This window comes from Diceros bicornis, chromosome 15 (genome assembly GCF_020826845.1).
Source record: "Diceros bicornis minor isolate mBicDic1 chromosome 15, mDicBic1.mat.cur, whole genome shotgun sequence".
Lineage (NCBI taxonomy): Eukaryota > Metazoa > Chordata > Mammalia > Perissodactyla > Rhinocerotidae > Diceros > Diceros bicornis.
In genome coordinates this window covers 39,780,494-39,798,647 of record NC_080754.1, presented here as the reverse complement: position 1 = coordinate 39,798,647, position 18,154 = coordinate 39,780,494, and the positions used below count along the sequence as shown (strand labels likewise).

Sequence of the window (18,154 nt, the reverse complement as noted above, 5' to 3'; positions counted from 1 at the left end):
TTTGTGACCTTAATAACCCTGGTAGTTGAGGACTATCCAGTCTCCTTGAAGATGCGGTTGCTGCCTTATCTGCTACTGTATCTCCAAACCTTGCTAGGAGGTGCACTACCCAGTGTTGGAGGCACAGATGTAAACAAATAATAGTGTTGCAGATAAAATGAATTGTTTTATGATAAAGACACAAACAGCTGTGCTGTATGCGGAGAGGTGGGGAGCAGGGCATAAAGGATACATGGTAAGAAGAATATTTTGAGTTTCACCTTAGAGAATAAGAAGGCTTGTTTTTGGGCTGGCCCCGTGCCTTAGCGGTTGGGTGCGCGCGCTCCGCTGCTGGCGGCCTGGGTTTGGATCCCGGGCGCGCACCAACACACCGCTTCTCCGGCCATGCTGAGGCCGCGTCCCACATACAGCAACTAGAAGGATGTGCAGCTGTGACATACAACTATCTACTGGGGCTTTGGAGGAAAAAAAATAAATAAAATTATTAAAAAAAAAAAAAAAAAACAAAGCTTGTTTTCTTCTCCTACCCCCATTTCTATAGAAAACCAGAAGCCCCACCTCCTGGTCTGAGGGAACCTGGAGCACAGGGAGGGTGTGAGGGGTCCTTTAAGACTTAGCGCAGGTCCTGTTTTCTCCGAGAAGCTTTCCTGAGAGCCCTGAGGCAGGATAACCTCTCCTTTCTCTGATCTCCAGCGGTACCTGGTATCAGAACCTTGAGGGTTTGTCAGATTTGTGTATCTAAGCTCTTTGAGAGCACAGACCATGTTGATTATTCCGTGCTTCACTGGCAGTGTGTAAAGCACAGTACTTTGCACATACTAGGCTTTCTGTTAATATGACTGATTAATCTGTGAGCGCCCAGTCAGTAAAACAGAAGCCAGGAACTGGATGCTCTGCCACCACCCTGCTGGGTGCCCTCACAGCCCATCTTGTCCCTGGTCTGGACCTCACTTACTCATCCATAAAGAAAAAGGGATGCACTAGAAGATTCCCAGAGCCCCTGCTGTCTTTAAAGTTCTGATACTCTTTGTCAGGCTTTGTATAAATCAGCTTATGAAAGACCGGATGCACAGCATACACTAAAATGTTAACAGTTCTTATCTCTGAGCAGTGAGAATATGGGTGATTTTTATTTTCTCTGTGTATTTCTAAATTTTCCAGATTTAAAACATGAAAAAAATCAGTTTAGTCATTAATATTTGGGAGGTGGGGGGATGGCCTAGATTTGGGTGGCATAAGTTAGAAAGATGTACTGTCGTTTTGTCTTAGACTGCAGTTACATCACATATCTTAACACAAGAAGCCTGTCCCTGTGCTTGTCTGCCTCATGAATTACTAGTTCTTGTGACTATAGATCCACAGAATTGAGAACCAGAAAGAAGGTCAGCTCCCTTGATACTTCCTTGTTACTGGGCCTCAGACTGTTGGCCTTATGGAGATGGAGAGTCCTTTCCTCTGTCAGACAGCTGTCCTAAGACTGATTACCTCTCGTTTAGAGTGCCCGTCGTCATTCTCCTCTGCTGACAAGCTCTGCCGGAAACTGGAGGACCTGCAGCAGTTTCAGAAAAGAGAACCGGAGAATGAGGAGGAGGTGGATATCCTCAACCTCTCGGAGCCGCTAAAGATAAACATCAAGAAAGAACAGGACGAGAAACAGGAAGAAATGAAATTCTACCTGCCACCCACACCGGGGTCTGAGTTTATTGGGGACATCACACAGAAGGTAGGGGCTGAGGCCCGTGGTGTTGCTAGATCACAAGCCAGGTGCGAGATGCTGAGACGTCCAGCCTTGTAAACCGACACCAGACTTTCCTGGTGAAGTAAATCTGTGATTTACTTTTGCCCAGCAAACTTGGGGTATGCTCTCTGGGCACCCACCTTCCCACAGCAGGGCCCTTGGGCAAGAAAATTAATGACATGAAAAGGTTGCTTCTTGAACATGGACTTGAAGCAAAGGCAGCTAGATATAGGCGGTTTTTTACTTTCATCTCCGTTTTTCTCATTTGCCTCAGTAGAAGCACCTTGCCCTCACGAGTCATGTCCTCATGTTTCCAAGTTAACGCTTCCAAGGGTGAGCCTTCCCTGATGTGTGTATAGCTCCCCAGTGCCCTGCCTGCCGTGTGGTAGACCACACACCACCTGTGACTGGAGAGAATCAGTTATCCACCGGGATGGAACTCAGCAGCCCCTTAGCGTCGCCACCTGCACAGCTGCTGAGGCCCTGAAGTGAAAGACAGCGTTTGTATTCACTTCCAGGAAGAAGTGACAAACAGGGCAAGATGCAGTTTCCAAGTGCTTCATCACCTTTTGCAAACATGGCCTTAGAGTCTGACTCCAGGCTTTCCAGGGTGTTGATGCCACCGTCAGAATTCATGGTAGATCCTGACCATGTTCTCCCATGAAGGAGATGTAGGAGTAAAAGCAGGATGTTAAAGGCATTTGTAATAATCACTCAGAAACATGGAGAAAGAGGATAATATATTGTTCCAGTGGTTGTATTCTGTGTTCCTTCCCTGTGAGTTTTGTCCAGAACATTTGTAGAGTTATCTTCCAACCAGACATCTCTCTGGGTATCAGAGAAGTGTGCTTGTTTGGAGAGTTGTTTTTAATGTAGAAATAGGAACGAATGGTTTTCTTCTGCTTTTCCAGATTGGGATCACCCTGCAGCCTGTGGCACTTCACAAGAATGTGTATGCGTCAGTGGTGGAGGACATGATTTTAAAGGTGGGTGTGTGCTGGCAGCAGAGGGGCCTCATATGAGCTGCCACCAGGGACTGAAGCACTCAGGGGCCAGCCCGGCAGGACAGTCTGATCCCAGGCTGTTTTGAGTAAGGGACAAGGACAGAAACGGAACAGAGATGACAAGTTTTAAGATTTCTCATCTTAGGCATAAAGTTTTCTTTTTTTTGCCTTCTGATTTTTAAATGAATTAAATTGTGGTTCCTCTGAGTGTTGAAGCATCTGCAGTAAGATTTCTGCACTGATGTCACTCTAGTGATATTTTTTAGTGCCATTTCAAGTGCTTGTTAAGTCTGAGGTGAGAGTCAGTGCTCTCATTGCTTTAGGAGGTGACAGAGGCAAAGCTTTCCTCCGCATGTCACAACAGCAATGGAGAAACAGCCACAACTCTTCCATCCCTATGTGGGAAGATGACAAAACCAGTTTCCTTAGCCAGCCTGAGGCTGGCTCACAGTTCCTTTCCTGGGGGCCCCCTCCAGTAGCAGGGACACCTGACGAATAACTCTCCCCTGTTTTCCTTAAAAACAATGTCTGATTAATGAAAATTACCCCCATTCATAATTTCTCAGAATCATGGCCTCTATCATTGTGACCTATTATTTGTGGTCTATTATTCGGACCTTTAATTTTTCCTTAAGGACTTTTGATCCTTAGATACAACTGTTTCCAAAGTTTAGGGTGTGGGATGGGGTCAAATGCATCCCTTCTTGCCAGCAAGCAGATGGCTGTTTCTGAGAGTGACAGCATCTTCTGTTGCAGGCTACGGAGCAGCTGGTGAGCGACATCCTGAGACAGGCTTTGGCGGTTGGATACCAGACAGCATCTCACAACAGGTACTGTGACCTCTTCAGTCGGTGGTGTCAGGCTTACAGATATCTCCTGACAGTTCAGTTGCCCGTCAAGATGTTTGATACTTACATCAGTGCAGGAGGAGATGGAGGTGTGGAGGAGATGGAGGTGTAGTGCTTGCGACATTCTCAGAGCCAGACAGACTCAAGGGTCTGCTTGGTCATTTTGAGAGAATCTCCTAGTTGTGAAAGCCTACGGGGCTTGTATCTTCCCAATCACTACTTCATAGACACTGTTCAGCAGGACTCAGTTACGTTACAGGGTTGAACAAATACCAGCTCTTTGCAAGTAAAGATGATAGTAGTGTCCGTGAAGTGTCAGATGTTGGGGCCAAGATTGCATGTGTTACGTAATTTGTTTTTCATTGCAAAACTCTTACTCCCTTTTTAGAAATCGGGAAACCAGGCTTTGAAAGGTGATCTTACCTGGCTTTCCCAGCAAATACATGATAGAACCTAGATTCAAACTCAAGTCTCATTGGCTCTAAAGCCTACAGGCTCATCACTGCTCTTTGCTGCCTCTCTGATTATCATTGATTGGGACACTGAATTTTGCTCTTTTCCGAGGCCCTGAAAGAATGGTAGACAGGGAGCCTTTGTTTCACATCCTGGCATTCCTTTCAAAGGAAACAGATTTTTATCCCATTATGCTTAAGGCTGTCGTAAATTTGTAAAATTGTCACAAAGTGCCTGAGGACACGAAGAGGCCTGCATCAGAGGACTGTTAGGTCAGACTCATAGGAATATAATGCATCGGGCAGTGTGGAGAGCTCTTTAAGAACAAGGAGGGGAAAGGGAAACAAGGCGTTCCGGTAGTGCTATTCATTGTCCTGCTTGAAACCCAAGGGGGGCTGAGCGCCTTCTGTGGCCCCTGCTCCCTCCGTGGTCCTGATTGTGGAGATAAAGTGACTTGGGTGCTTTTGGTAAGAACATCTAACATCACACTTGGCCTGGCACAGCTCCATCTCCCATCTTTCCCAGAGATGGGAAATGTGGTCCCAGAGTTCCAAGGTGCTTTCAGTCTAAGACTGAATTACAAAAATACCATCTCTTCTGCTGTCCACTTTACTTCCTTTCTCTTTTCTCAACCCTCAATCTTTTTTCTTAATCATTCAACCAACTTCTTGAAATCCATCTCATGCATGTGACCGGGAAGTCAGATTTGAGCCCTAAATAGGGCTGACTGGGAAGAGGGTGGGCCAGATCTTCACCGAACTTAAAAGGAATTAATGGGAAAGGGGAGAGAGAGAGAGAGAGTGGTGGAGGGAGGGAGAGAGAGAGAGAGAACGCTCCCGGCCACTCCCCTTCCCCAAAGTGGCCCTAAACCATGCCTTGTCACTCATTATTATCCCTGTCTATTAGGGCCTGTGCAGAGGATGGGCCTTCTGATAAATTAAGTGATTAAATTATTCAACGCTTGAGATAATTATACCTAACACCTTTTGTTTTTTGGGCCAGGATTCCCAAAGAAATTACAGTGAGTAATATTCACCAGGCCATTTGCAACATTCCTTTTCTGGACTTCCTCACAAACAAACACATGGGGATACTGAATGAAGATCAGTGAATGGAATGAAGATGCCCCTAGAAGAGCAGGATTTGAAGCTGTATCCGAAGCTTTCAACTGTGATGACTGTTCTGTTTGGGGAAGGAGGTTGTTTTCTGTGTGCCTCAGAATATCATGGCTGCCAAACCATCGCCTCCACCTAATTTAGTGTAACATCAGAGTGTTCAGTCCCAGATCAGATCCCTTTAGGGCAGAAGTTTGTTTCCTGATTCTGGAGTGAAGCTGTGAGTGGATGCGTGCTCTGTTAGCTTACATTTGTTCACTCTCTGGGAAGGCTCCGTGAGCGAGTCTCAGAGCTGGCTGGGCCATGTGGATCAGGTCCTTCTCTCCTCTGGGTGTCTTCGGGGGGCACCTTGGGCCTGAGTCTCCCTCCAAGAGGCAGAAAATGAGTCTGGTGGGCTAGAGATCTCACCCATTCAGTGGGCTGGGGCTACAGGCACCCCAACAGTTAGCTGGAAACATCTGGAGGAGGATTGGGCTTTCACTCAGCGGGTGGCTGTGGTATGGAGGATCCACACTCCGCCCATGTGGGTCAGCTACAGGAAGTGGTAATAACGTGGAGAAAATATAAAAGCCTGAGAGGCTGCAAACTGAACAGAATTCTTTTTTTCATGAAGCACAGGAGCATTACTACAACCAGTCTCAGAGCATTGTCAAGGGATAGACAGATCGCAGCATAGGTCAGGAGAAGGTCTGACTATAACCAAGAAGTCATGTTAGTGTGTTAGTAATAGACAGCACCCACAAACCCTGGGCACTTGGCAGACTCGTACCAGCTTTGCATGCGTGCTGGGCAGAGAGCTGGTTCCACACCATTTGTGTGGTCTGCAGGAGCTTCTGCTGCTGAATCGTGTTGAGTGGCCGATGAGGAACAGCCCCTGCAACGGGCCCGCTGGCATTGTTCATCCTGTCAGTGGATTTAGTGTCCTGTTCTCTGTCAGGGAGTTTTTCTCAAGATGAAAAGTGTTTCAAAGAAACACTTACTTGTGAGTGCCTTAAAGGTAGACAATGAGTGCCAGAGCCGGGAGACAGGAGGTCGGTGCTCAGGGGCTGTGAGAGTGGACTGTGTCCATGAGCAGAGCCCCTCTCAGCGGGAGGGAGAGTGAGTAGAAGGAAGGTTAGCAGTGCCCTGGATGGTGTCCAGTCCCGTTAAAGACACTATGTCCCAATCTTCCTAACAATCTGTGTGGAAGTCAAGGAAAGAATTTACTCTCAGTTAGGAATCTGCTCAAAGAAAATTTGAAACCTGTGAGTCAGAGTCAAAGAAACTTATCCAAGCAACATAATTCATGTTTTCACGAGTCCTATAGATGTTTGAGTCAGGAAAAGAAGGAGGGAGGTGACTATGAGAAATCCGCCCTTTTTTATTCAGCATCTGGGGATTGCAAATGCAGAAGGAAATCTATTCAGCAAGGCGTAGGCCATGCCCTGGCTTAGTAATAAAACAGCTTAGTAGTAAAGGCTCAGCTACTCTGTACATGAACTGCTCCAAGCAGGGTTACTGGGCAAGTGTGCAGATCCATTCAGCGGGGACTGTGCCTGCAGCCTACAGGTTGGAAGATTCGATCCCAGTGAGAACAGAGTCATTTGTTACAGGTATGAAAGCCTAAGGAAATTATCTTTTTGCAAAAGAAATATTAAATGATTTAACAGTCCCTGTATGTGTTAATGTTTCAAATATATTTGTTATCATAATGTGTAACATAATTGTGTAACAAAAATATCTACAATAAATCTTTTAGTATTTGTGATGGGTTTTCTGAGTGTGAAGCACTACACTTTGGGAGGGTTCTTACGTTAGGTCACAAAGAGCTGGGGTGGGGCAAAAGGGTAGGTGTTTGTGTGTTTAAATTAATTCTTCCACTTCTTTCCAAAAAGAATTTGCAGCTACGCAAGATAAAAGATTACAGTTATACAAAAGTCCAAAAAAAATTTGGAGGATCCATGTTGACCTGGACATAATGATTTCTGACTGCTTGGGGCAAAGGAAAACTACCTAACTCAGCTCAGAGCCTCCTCAAAAACAAACAAAGAGGGAAACAGCTCCTGTTGTCTGACCGAGAAATGCACTGGTTTGTCTGTGCCAAGGTCTGAAAGAGTTACTCCTGTGACACCGCCCTGCTGTGACCATCTGCTGTCATAATGGCTAAAAAATTACCAAAGATGCAGAAACATTCCAGAAATGACCACTTTTTATATCCACTCTTACTAAGAACTAAAGGCTTTGAAAGCTTTGGTTCTTCAAAGGCAACATGTTCTGCGGGGAGGAGGCACGTGATGCAGTCCAAGTATGGGACCAGACTTCACTCAGTGTCAGCCTTTAGGGAGCAAGTGGTCTGGGGGAAGGAGAGTAGGGCCATTGCTTAGATCCCTTCCTGTTAACTGTTGCAGCCATGCTTTGACAGGAGCCACAGAACAGAGTTAAAACTCCGTGTCACAGGCAGTGCCTTAGTTGAGGACTCGCTCTTCCTGACTGAAGGAGCCTGTGTGAATGGGGCCAGCAGAGGTGACCCTGCTCCAAGGGGAAGGTCCCCCATCTGCCCGAGGTGGGCCACAGGGCCACCAGCCAGCGGGGGCCAAGGTTTTCTCAGAAAAAAATTTGGAGTTTGGCCTAAAACCCTGGAGTTATTACAGATGTGAAAGTATTAGTATTGGTGAGTGAGTTTGTCTGAGTTTGAAGCACCAGGGCGCACACAGAGGTGGGACCTTGGTCTACATGGCTGTGGAAAGGACCTTGGGGGAGTCCCTCTGGTTGGGCCTCCTAGTGCATCCTCACGGCTGGCCAAGGCGGCTACTGGCAGTGTGAACTTTGTTTATGGAATAATTAATATTGGACTCTTTCTTTCGCTGAAATTAGCTAACAGATTGAACTATTTTTTTATTTTTAAAAAACTTTTTACAGAATACAAAAATGTTTATTATATAATATGAAACTTTAGCAAATATAGTAAGGTGTAAAAAATTTTAAGTTACCCATAATTCCCCTTCTCAAAGATACCCACCGTTAATATTCCAGTGCATTTCTTCCTGTCTTTGTGTATATTATATGTATATGTGGGTTAGGACCACACGGTTGAGACTTCTGTCTCAGGTGCTGCTTTTTTTTGTGTGTGAGGAAGATCAGCCCTGAGCTAACATCCATGCTAATCCTCTTTTTGTTGAGGAAGACCGGCTCTGAGCTAACATCTATTGCCAATCCTCCTCCTTTCTTTTCCCCAAAGCCCCAGTAGATAGTTGTGTGTCACAGCTGCACATCCTCCTAGTTGCTGTATGTGAGATGCAGCCTCAGCATGGCCGGAGAAGCAGTGCGTCGGTGCGCGCCCGGGATCCAAACCCGGGCCACCAGTAGCAGAGCACGCGCACTTAACTGCTAAGCCACGGGGCCGGCCCCTGTCTCAGGTGCTTCTTAAGGCCACTCCACTTACATGATGTTGGCCCTTACTACAACTTAGCGTGAGTGGGAAGTTTCTTCTTCAGAACCCAGATCTCCCAATAATTAGTGAAGTCTAGTGAGGAAGGTTATCGGGTTGAGGTGTTTGTGAAAAGCTGTCTGTTCTGTTGCATTCTAAAAAGGTTCTTGAGCATGCAGCGTGCCCTAGGCAGTGGGTGCTTCCACTGCTGCTGCAGAGTCAACACTGCCAGGAAGGGGCAGGTCTGCTCCGTCCCAGCCAAGGTACTGCGGAGCTGATGATGGGTCCATCCGTAGGGCAAAAGAATGACTGGGGCTTCCCAGGCGGGCTGGGGTGGGGGTCAGGGGCCACTGCCGGCTGTGCGGGGTGACAGGGCAGGGTCTGGTGGGAGGGACTGTCAGTGGCATCAGATGGACCAAAGCTGCAGATGAGAATAGAGCCGGCTCCTTGGGAAGTGGGGAAGGGCGCCTGGGCAGGAAAGAAGACTTACAACCGCCATGCTTAGTTGGCCATTTACTGTACCATGCACCTGCACGTGAACACAGATTCTTTTAGCACGGTAGGGGATGTTAGCCTCACTGTGCAGACGGGGAAAACGGAAGCTTCAGCTGCTCACAGCTAGTGCATGGAGAAGCCAGGATTTGAGGCCAAGACTAGCTTCAAAGACAGTCCTTTTGTCCTAGGCTCCTGGGGGTGGGGACGTGAAAGAGGGGAGGTTGGTGGCTTCTGTGAAATACTCAGATAACACCAGTGTGGCCTGCAGCCCAAAGGGAGCGTTCTCAGGATTCACAAGCCTCTGCCGGACACCAGCAGTGGCCATGATACATTCAAGTCCTCAATACCAAGAGGAGGATAAAGGAAGACGTGTGAGAAGGTGCTCATTTATAATTAATTTAAAGAAATTAGCAGGAAATGGAAACAGTACATTTTTGCATTTTAGTAAGATCTGAGATTGTACAGTTAATCTGTTCATTTCCCACCATGCCCAGCAGGCAGTCTCTTTTCTGGTAGAAACATCTAACATGCCAACCAGTGACGTCTGAAATAATAGAACCTTTGTGTAAGCATATGGTTTTGGTTTTCCCTTTAAAATGATTCAGAGCATTTCCTCTGCTGGAGTGAGGGAGGGGCTGTGCCTGCCAGAGCTAGCACCTCAGGGGACAGCCCCCTTTGCAGCCTGAGCTGGAAACATGGCCCCACTTCCTCGGGTGAGGTGGCTCTAAAAGCTGAATGCCACCTCCTGTGGCTTAAGTAAGTGCTCACCAGACCAGAGCCGCTGCGGCCTGGAGGGATAAAGATGCTCAGGGAAATCCTGAGTTTCCTTACCAACAACTCCTAAGCTTGTGCCTCTAATCTCTAAGAAGGGACATAAACTCCTGCAAATGTTTGAAGAGCTGCTGTGCAAAGAGGGGACCAGGCTTGTTCCACGTGGCCTCATTGGCTGGAATTTAGCACGAAAGTCAGGAGAGCTTTCCTCCTCAACAGGTAGCGAGCTCCTCGTGACTGAGTGTGAAAGCAGGGCAGGCGTGAGGTGTAAGGATTGGTGTAGGTAACATTTTGAGGTCTTTCAAGGAATGAGGCTAACGCCGCCTTCTTCCAAAAAATGCTCCCAATTCTTAGTGTGTGTGGTAGTTCCCTTCTAGTCATCACCATGTTAAGGGAAAAACTAGAATTAGTAATAAAATGTGGGGCTCAGAAAGCTACCGTAAGGTAAAAGTCATTCATTCATTCAAAACTTCAAGCACTCATCCCGAGAAATGTTTCGTTAAAACCTGAGGGTCATCTTGGCCATAACAAAATTATGTGTTTGAAATTGAAACCCTGTGACTGATATTCTATTTCTTTTGGAAACTCCTTCCTGGTTACTCAGCGTCGTCATGAGTCACATGCAGTGATAACCTATGATTTCTTCTGCAACTTGAACATGTGGGGCCGTTTGTAGGCATATCCAAGGACATCACCTTGGGTTACCAGAGGGTATAAAATTATACAACCTGGGAAAACAACAAAGTGGACGTTATTGTTTCTTTCAAGGAACTGTTGTGTCCATATTTCTCAGCCCCCATGGACCAATTCAGTTCATAATAGAATTGATCCTCAAGTTCTTCAGATTTAAAAACTGAAGGATGGCCAAAAATTATGATCAATTAAAAACAGATCTGAAGCCTTCTGCACACTTCTCGAGGAAGAAGAGGATGGGTGAGGCCCAGAGCTGAGCTGGGTGGTGCCGTGTCCATCTGAGCCTCTGCTCTGTGCCAGGCCTGCAGCCCCGGGGGCAGCTTGGAGAGGAGTGGTGCCCCACAGTGAGAAAGAAGGACCCTTCCCCCTCCTCTGACAGCAGGGGACCGTCCGGGCCCAGATCTCACCCCAGTCCCCTGGTGGCTGTGGGCTCTGGCCCAGCCCGTGGCACTCGCCTCTCGATGGGCAGTCACACGTTGAGGATCCGGGGAGCTGAAGCCTGAAAGATGGCTGAGGGGTTAGGAGCAAACTTCTTCACCTCAGGGACCTGAAAAATGAAATGTGGCCACGTATCAGTGGGCCTTTTCCTTGCCTGTCCCCCTCCGCCCCAGCTCCAGGAAAAAAATTCCCTCTTCCCAGAGCCTCCTCTTTGTCCTCCCAGAGTTCAGACTACTAAAGGTCCGTAGGGGAAACTTCCACAGTGGGCAGGGTCACTGCATTAGTAGGTCAAATACGGCACATGGACCTTCCATTCTGCTCCCTGAAGCCTCCTGTGGGTGGAATCAGGAAGCCGAACCATCCCCACCTCCCTTCCATCTTCTCTTCCCTCTTACACAAGTGCCAGGGACTTGGAAGGTTCATCACTAGTGCCCAGTGGTCAAGGGTGAGAGTGGGATTTAGGGGAGGAAGAGACACCCTGCTACCGGAGAAGCCAGCACTAGGGGGACAGCCGCCTGGCTAACGACAAAGACAAGGGATGATTGGGTGCTCAGACACTGCTGCCCCTGGCCTTAATGCCATTTTACACCATCAAAAAAAGACTCCTAGTCCCTAACCTGGAAAAAAGGCCTCTGTCCCACACCCCCTGCAGTGCCAGCTTCAGGCTGACCTGGAAGCTGGCCCCAGGGCTGCTGTCCCATCCCGAGCTGTGGCTTGTGACGACTGTGGCAGGTTTCGCCTTTGTGGATCTCGACGGCTTCACTCCAGTCCAGGCCTGGAATTCCTGTCTGGAACAGAGAACACGGTGACAACCTTGCACAGGGTCAGCCCTCCCTTCCCGACTCCCCAGGGGTCACTGCCCTCGCCCCGTGCTTCTTGGAATATTTTCCTGGCGAATATCCACTGCTGAAATCCTGCTTCAGCCTCAGATGCTCCTTTCTCACCCTACAAAGACCGAGTTAGCAGAGGAAGTGCACTCCCCAGACAGAGCCAGCTCCGGGGGCAGCAGGTCTTAGCTGCCCTGCCCTTCACTTCTGAGCGCTCCACCATGAAGTCCGCTCCCCCTGATCCCGGAAGGAAGTCAGAGCAGAGGCTTACTCCCACGTTGCAGATGAGAAACAGGCTCAGGCTGTGCAGGGAGTTAGGAAGGAGCCCAGTCGGCACCTGGATCGTATTCATCCCACACTGCCAGCACCTGGGTGTGCTGGGCCTCGGAAACAAGGCAAGCCCCAGCCCTTCCCTCTGGTGCTCCCTGCATTGTCTCCAGGCCACTTCAAGGGGCCCTAGAGGCCCGGAACCAACTGCTCGCCTCCAGCCCAGGTCACTGGCAGCCCTTGTGTCCAGAGGAGGTGTCAGCCTAGGCAGCGCCCAGCAGAGCGAAGGTCCTCCATGCCTGGTCGCAATGGAGAAAGAAGAATAAGGCTCAGTGTTGAGTTTTTAGTAATTTGTCTTATTAACTCCCACAAAAGAGAATAAATCTAATGACCATCTCAAAAAACTACAAGATGGTCCGGCTTTTGCATTGCTGTGCACATGGACACTCGTGCATGGGACGCTGGTCTGCACTTGGGAAAGCTGGCTCCCTGGAGGGAAGGGACAAAGCAGGCAGAGCCTAGCTCCGTGTCCTCGGAGTAGCATTCTTTTGAAGAAGACTTAATTCCTCTGAACAAAAAAGCCCTATTTTAATTCTATCAGCTCCCCCTCTAGATGGTGGGCTCGGGAAGGCAGAGACCTGTGTCCGCAGGAGCACCTGGCCGAGGTGACGTTCTGCAGGCAGGGGCAGCACCCACCTCTGGGCTGGGTCGGCTCTTGTCTCCTCCCACCCACAGCCCTGGCCGGGTTTCAGGCCCTGAGGTCAACAAAGCCGCCTTTTCTCCTCGGCAGCGGCACGGCGGGGCACCACTGGGCAGGCCGCGTGTGCAGGGAGCAGCTGTGTCCGTCCGTGGTCAGCACGCGGGTGCCAGGAGGCGAGCTGGGCCAGGGCCCTAGCAGATAATCTTTGCTTCTGAAGCTGCAAGGCTCCAAAGACCAGCTGCCCGAGCCATCTGCTGCTCTGTTTCTCCTGGGGAAGCGGGTCCTCCCCTGGGCGAGCCCTTCTGTCCCCAATGGGGCTGCACCTTGGGCCTGGCAGCCCAATCCTCCTGCCCCAGGGTGGTTGCAGGGGCCCCAGAGCAGGAAGCCACCAGAGCCGGGGACTAGAGCAGTGCCTGTGGCTGCTCCTGGGGCAGGGCTGGTGCTGGAGCCCAGGTGAGAAAGGGGACAGCAGTGAGGATGGAGAAGGGACATCAAAGATAGAAGCAGCAGGACCGGGGGACTGCCCAGGGGAGGAGGAAGGCAGACTAATGGCTCTGGCCAAAGAAGATGATAAAAATCCAGGACTAGCCAAGTGCAGTGTGCCTCCTCTCACCAGGCAGGTTCTACACTGTCCGCCTCACATGGGCCTTAGCCTGACCCTGAGGGCTGCCATCCCTCCCACTGAGGGGCAGGGGCCGCCCGGGGCAATGTGGAGAGCAGAGCCCTGGACCCTGGAAAGAGGATCCGGAGGCCTGGGTTCTCAGCCCAATGTGGCTTCAAACAAATCCCTTAACTTCTCTGAGCCTTAGTTTTCCCTGCTGAAAAGCGAGGCTACTGATCCACACGCACCAAGTTCTGAGCCTTCATGTGGGCGCTTGGGACAGTGGGAGTCAAGTCTTGTGGCACTTTCTCAGCCTTTAACTGACTCTCCCAGGAAGGAAAGAGGAGACTGAGGAAGGAGCTCTTCCAGAAGCGGGTGGAGCTAGAACCTGGGCAGAGCGAATTCTGGAGGGAGGCTCCGGGAGGAGCTGGTCGGGAGGAGGGCCCCAGGCTGGCTGGGGGCAGGATCCGCTGTGCCCATCTGGCCAAGCAAGTGAGGCAGGCCCGTTCTCATGTGGAGACCAGGGGCCGGGCGAGGCAGAATCTGCTGGGGGAGAGGAGTGGCCACGAGTGCCGATATCTTTGGTTCCCTGATGGCATTTTCTTTGCTCTCTGAATTTCTTTAAACAGTTTGTGTTTGAACTGTTTAAAGAAGGCAGGCAGGATGGAGTTGCTCATGCCCAGTCCTAGAGCTGGGAGGTGGAGGGAGGGTCCCAGAGGTCAGCTGGCACAGCACTGGGGGGAGCCAAGGTCAGCAGTGGTCCCATGTCTCTGCCGGAGGTGGGGATTTGGGAGCCCAGGCAGCCAAGCTCTTGCTATTTCTGCTTTTCAGATGAGACGGTCAGAGAGGCCAAGTGACCCACCAAGTTCATAAACCAGAAAGTGAGAGCTCCAACGAGTCCCCACCCGTGCCAGTACTTTGGCACCACTGCAGGACACAGTGCAAGAAACGAAGTGATTCAGAGGAGGCAGCATCTTAGGGGATGATAACCTGTGGGGGTCTCAGAGGCGAGACACACTTGGGTTCCGCTCCTTGCTCCCTGTGGCCTGTGCCAGCCGCTCACTCAAGTTCCTCATCTGCAGAACAGGGACAGCAAGAATTGAAGTGATTCCAGAGGGTTGTTGTGAAGTCTGGGGAGATAATCCGTGGGGAGTCCCGAGCCTGGTGCCTGGGACGTGCTAAGCAGAGAGTAATAACTGCTACTTTGAGTATCAGCAGAGCTGGGGTGCCATCTGCTCCTCACGGGTGAGGGACCACTTCTAATCACCTTTGCTTGAACACTCCCAGGAAGGAGGAGCTCAGCACCACGCAAGACAGCTCACTCCACCGTCAGTCAGTTCTAATTAGTAGAAAGCACTTCCTTCCCTGAGCTGAAGCTGGCTTCCTGCAAGCTCCACCCCTGTCCTGCTTCTGGCACCTGGAACAGCAGCCATTTGAAGGCGCTGCACACCCAGGACCTCGGGCCGTGCAGACCTCTCCGTTCAGGCACCTCTCCCATCGTGCAGTGGTCAGAACCATACACAGCCTGGCTGGGGCCTGAGCACTGTGACTCAGTGTCTGCTCTGCCCGCAACATTCCCACAGGCCTTGTAGCAGCTCAGCCTGAGCTCCGTGCACACAAGACCCACCCACCCTGCAACCACCGCTCCCCATCAAGTTCCTTAAAAACTCCCCGCCCATGAAGGCACCTCTGGAGAGATAGAATGTTCTGCATGTTTTGATAATGGCGGTGGTGCCCAGGTGTATACAAAAGTCATCCAGCTGTACCCTTATAATGGATGAATTTACTGTATGGAAATTATATCTCAATATAGTTGATTTTAAAAATAATAAAATTGAGGGGGAAAGTTCATACCTTTTTGGCCCTTTAATTCCATGGGTAGGGATTTATTCTAAAGCAATCATGATATCAGCAAAGATTTAGGTCTAAGGATGCTAATCACAGAAGTCTGTATTTTTTTTTTTTTTTTTTTGCTGAGGAAGATTCTCCCTGAGATAACAAACATCTGTTGCCAATCTTCCTCTTTTTCTATATGAGCTGCCACCACAGCATGGCCACTGACAGACAAGTGGTGTAGGTCTGCGCCCGGGAACTGAACCTGGGCCACCGAAGTTGAGTGCACCAAACTTAACCACTAGGCTATCGGGGCTGGCCCCAGAAGTTATTTTTCTCTCCAAAATAAAATTTTTCTTAAAAGGTAATACATGTACATGTTTAAAAAAACAACAACAACAGTTCGAAAGAGACAGAGTAGAGTGAAAAGTCAGTCTCCTTCCACCCTGGCAGCAGCATCCCTCCTCCCCTCTCTTACCTTCCCCAAAGGTTACCATTTCCTCACAAGTCCATTCAGAGATATCCTGTGCTTATTTGAGCAGATATGTGTATATCAATATCCCTTTTCAAAACACAAATAGCAGACATGCTGTTTTGCATCTTGCACTTTTGACATGTACGTATTGAAGATCTGTTATCAGTACATTCTGGGCTTCCCAGTAGCCCAGCCTATGGTGGAGCTATAATTAACCAGTCCTCCACATCAGAGGACAGTGGGACTGTTTCCTTCTCCTGCTGTACAATGTTGCAACACACCTTATACATATAATCCTTAGCTCCCACCCCACGTTCAAGGATACCTGTAGGGAAAATTGCTGGAAGTGGAGTCACTGAATCAAAGGAACAGTGTTTTTAATAGCCTCAAATTAGAAACACCCTAAATATTCAATGATATGAGTAGATTAATAATATTTGGAGACTGATCTATCTAGCTATCTATAAACCTATAGATAGCTGGCAGGCTAGATCAATGTATGGAAAAATGTATACCCATCAGACAAAATACTGCATGTCTATTAAAATTCATGATGTGGAAGAACATCTAGTAACATGGACAGATATCCACCATAGGTGAAAATAATGTGTACAGTAAGAATCTAACCATGTAAGAATTATAAATGGATATGCACTCAAATGCAGATTAAGGATTAGAAAGTTTGGGGTGGAGTTAGGGGATATTAATTTTCCTTGTTGTAATTTCCAGTTTTTCTACAGTGAGTATGTACTACTTTTGTAATAAGAGAAAGAAGGGAGAAAGCCCTCAGTAGTCCAGGGGCAGAGCTGAGGAGGGGTGTTTGGGTGGGGAGGACCCACAGACCTGTCCTCAGTGAAAGCCAAGTCAACTGGCTTCAGTCACTCAGTGGGATGGAGGGGACCACCCACTCGGGAGCCCTCTTGGTCCTCACCAGTAACGCCCCTACAGCCTGCGCGCACCACTCCTACGGCTAGGCCCACCTGGAGGAAGTTAAAGGGAAGCAGATCTTAACTCGGTCGAAGTCAGGGCTTTCTGACATGGCTGCCCACGACGGGAGCGGGCTGTGAGTGAGGCAGTGAGCTACCCCTCAGCGGAGGTGCTCATTCACTCTGAGGCTGGGCAGGGAGCAGGGAAGGCGACGTCTGCAGTCTATTAAAATTCATGATGTGGACCAGGGACCAAAGGGGATGACCTCCGAGACCACCTGCAGCTCTCGAAGTCGTGTAGGATGGGAGCTCCAGGCGCTTCCTCTTCCCCACCCACCCTGGTCCTCATGGCTCCCGGCCTCAGTTTCCTCCGACCACGGGGTCTGGATGCGATGCGCTCCCCCGCCCCCAGCCCCGTACCTGTACGACGTGGTCGCTGCTGCAGCCGCGTCCGCATCGCCGATGGGGAGCACGTAGACCCCCCGGCTGGAGGGCGCGGAGGGCTTGCCCCTCCGGCCGCCCCGCCTTGGCCCTCGCTCCTGCGGCGCATCTCTGGGCCCCGCGGGCGCCGTCCACACGCCGAAGTCCCGCTGGTACTGAGTGAGCGGCACGTCCCGGCCGGGGTTCCGGGCGCCGGCGGGGGACCGGCCCCTGCGCGAGGCGGCGCCGCCCGGGCCCGGCTCCTCGCTCTCGAGTTCCGAGTAGCTGTGCAGGGTCAGCGGCACCGCCACGTCGGAGCGGTCCAGCTGGTTCCAGCGCCGCGCCAGGCAGCAGAGGCGGCTGATGCAGGGCCACGCCATGCCGACCCCGGCGCCCGCTGCTCGGCTCCCGGCGCTCCGGGCCGCGCCGCCCCCGCTCGGCGTCCCCGCCCCCGCGGCCCTCCCCGCGCCGCCGCAGCGCCGCCCCCCGGCCTGGGGGTAGCCATCCCGGGAGCCGGGAGGGCTCGGTGACAGCCCTGCGCGACCGGGGCCCGGGTGTGCACGGCTGGAGCGGGCGCCGGGGAAGAGCGCGCGGCTGGAGGGGCGCAGAAGCGGGGATGCGGGGGAGACTGAAACGGCCTGGAAGCATTTATAAGTGTCCAACTTGAAAAATGTTTCATAATGTAAGCCAAAGTTCCCTAAATGTTATCTCATAAATCGGATCTAGCTTCGCAGAGGACCAGAAGGCAACAATTCCTGGCTGATCACCCTCGGCCAGCACCTGGGCGCAGACCGCTCCGCGCGGGCGTTCGGTCTCGCGAACCGGCCGGGGGCTGCGGCGCTTGTGCTCGGCTGCACCGCGGGGACTCGCGGGCACACAGGGGAGGTGCGGTGGTGAGGGGATCACAGGCAAGACTTGGGGCCATGCTTCCCAGAGAACATGGGTTTGATCAGCCGGTGAGACACCGATTATTTGCCTTTACGACGCTAAATCTGTGACAACCAATCCAGTTTTCATTTGATAACTGGCATTAGCCCTCAACTGACCTTTCCTCAAGTTCTAAAATCCCTAATTTAAAGCATGGCCACAAAGGCTTTATTTAGCTTTATAAAGCTGCCACAAATCTTTGGCCACTATGCGTAAA

The 18,154-nt window shown here is 50.5% G+C and overlaps 2 protein-coding genes across 9 annotated transcripts in view; one reads left to right on the top strand and one right to left on the bottom strand.

Moving 5' to 3' along the window:
* YEATS2 (YEATS domain containing 2) overlaps positions 1-6,809 on the top strand; it is a 99,014-nt gene extending 92,205 nt beyond the window's left edge. For all 8 annotated transcript variants that reach the window (XM_058556242.1, XM_058556241.1, XM_058556237.1 and 5 more), the window contains 4 exons: positions 1,497-1,723; positions 2,650-2,724; positions 3,499-3,572; positions 5,046-6,809. In XM_058556242.1, coding sequence (XP_058412225.1) covers positions 1,497-1,723; positions 2,650-2,724; positions 3,499-3,572; positions 5,046-5,154 — 485 coding nt within the window. In that variant the 3' untranslated portion in view covers positions 5,155-6,809. The remainder of the gene's footprint in view (positions 1-1,496; positions 1,724-2,649; positions 2,725-3,498; positions 3,573-5,045) is intronic.
* Positions 6,810-8,451: 1,642 nt separating this feature from the next.
* MAP6D1 (MAP6 domain containing 1) lies at positions 8,452-17,391 on the bottom strand. Its single transcript, XM_058556234.1, has 3 exons — positions 17,011-17,391; positions 11,632-11,749; positions 8,452-11,070 (listed from the first exon to the last, which is right to left on the bottom strand). Exons 1-3 carry the CDS (start codon positions 17,388-17,390, stop codon positions 10,993-10,995), a joined length of 576 nt encoding a protein of 191 aa, XP_058412217.1. The 5' UTR covers position 17,391; the 3' UTR covers positions 8,452-10,992.
* Between the last annotated feature and the right edge of the window lie 763 nt (positions 17,392-18,154).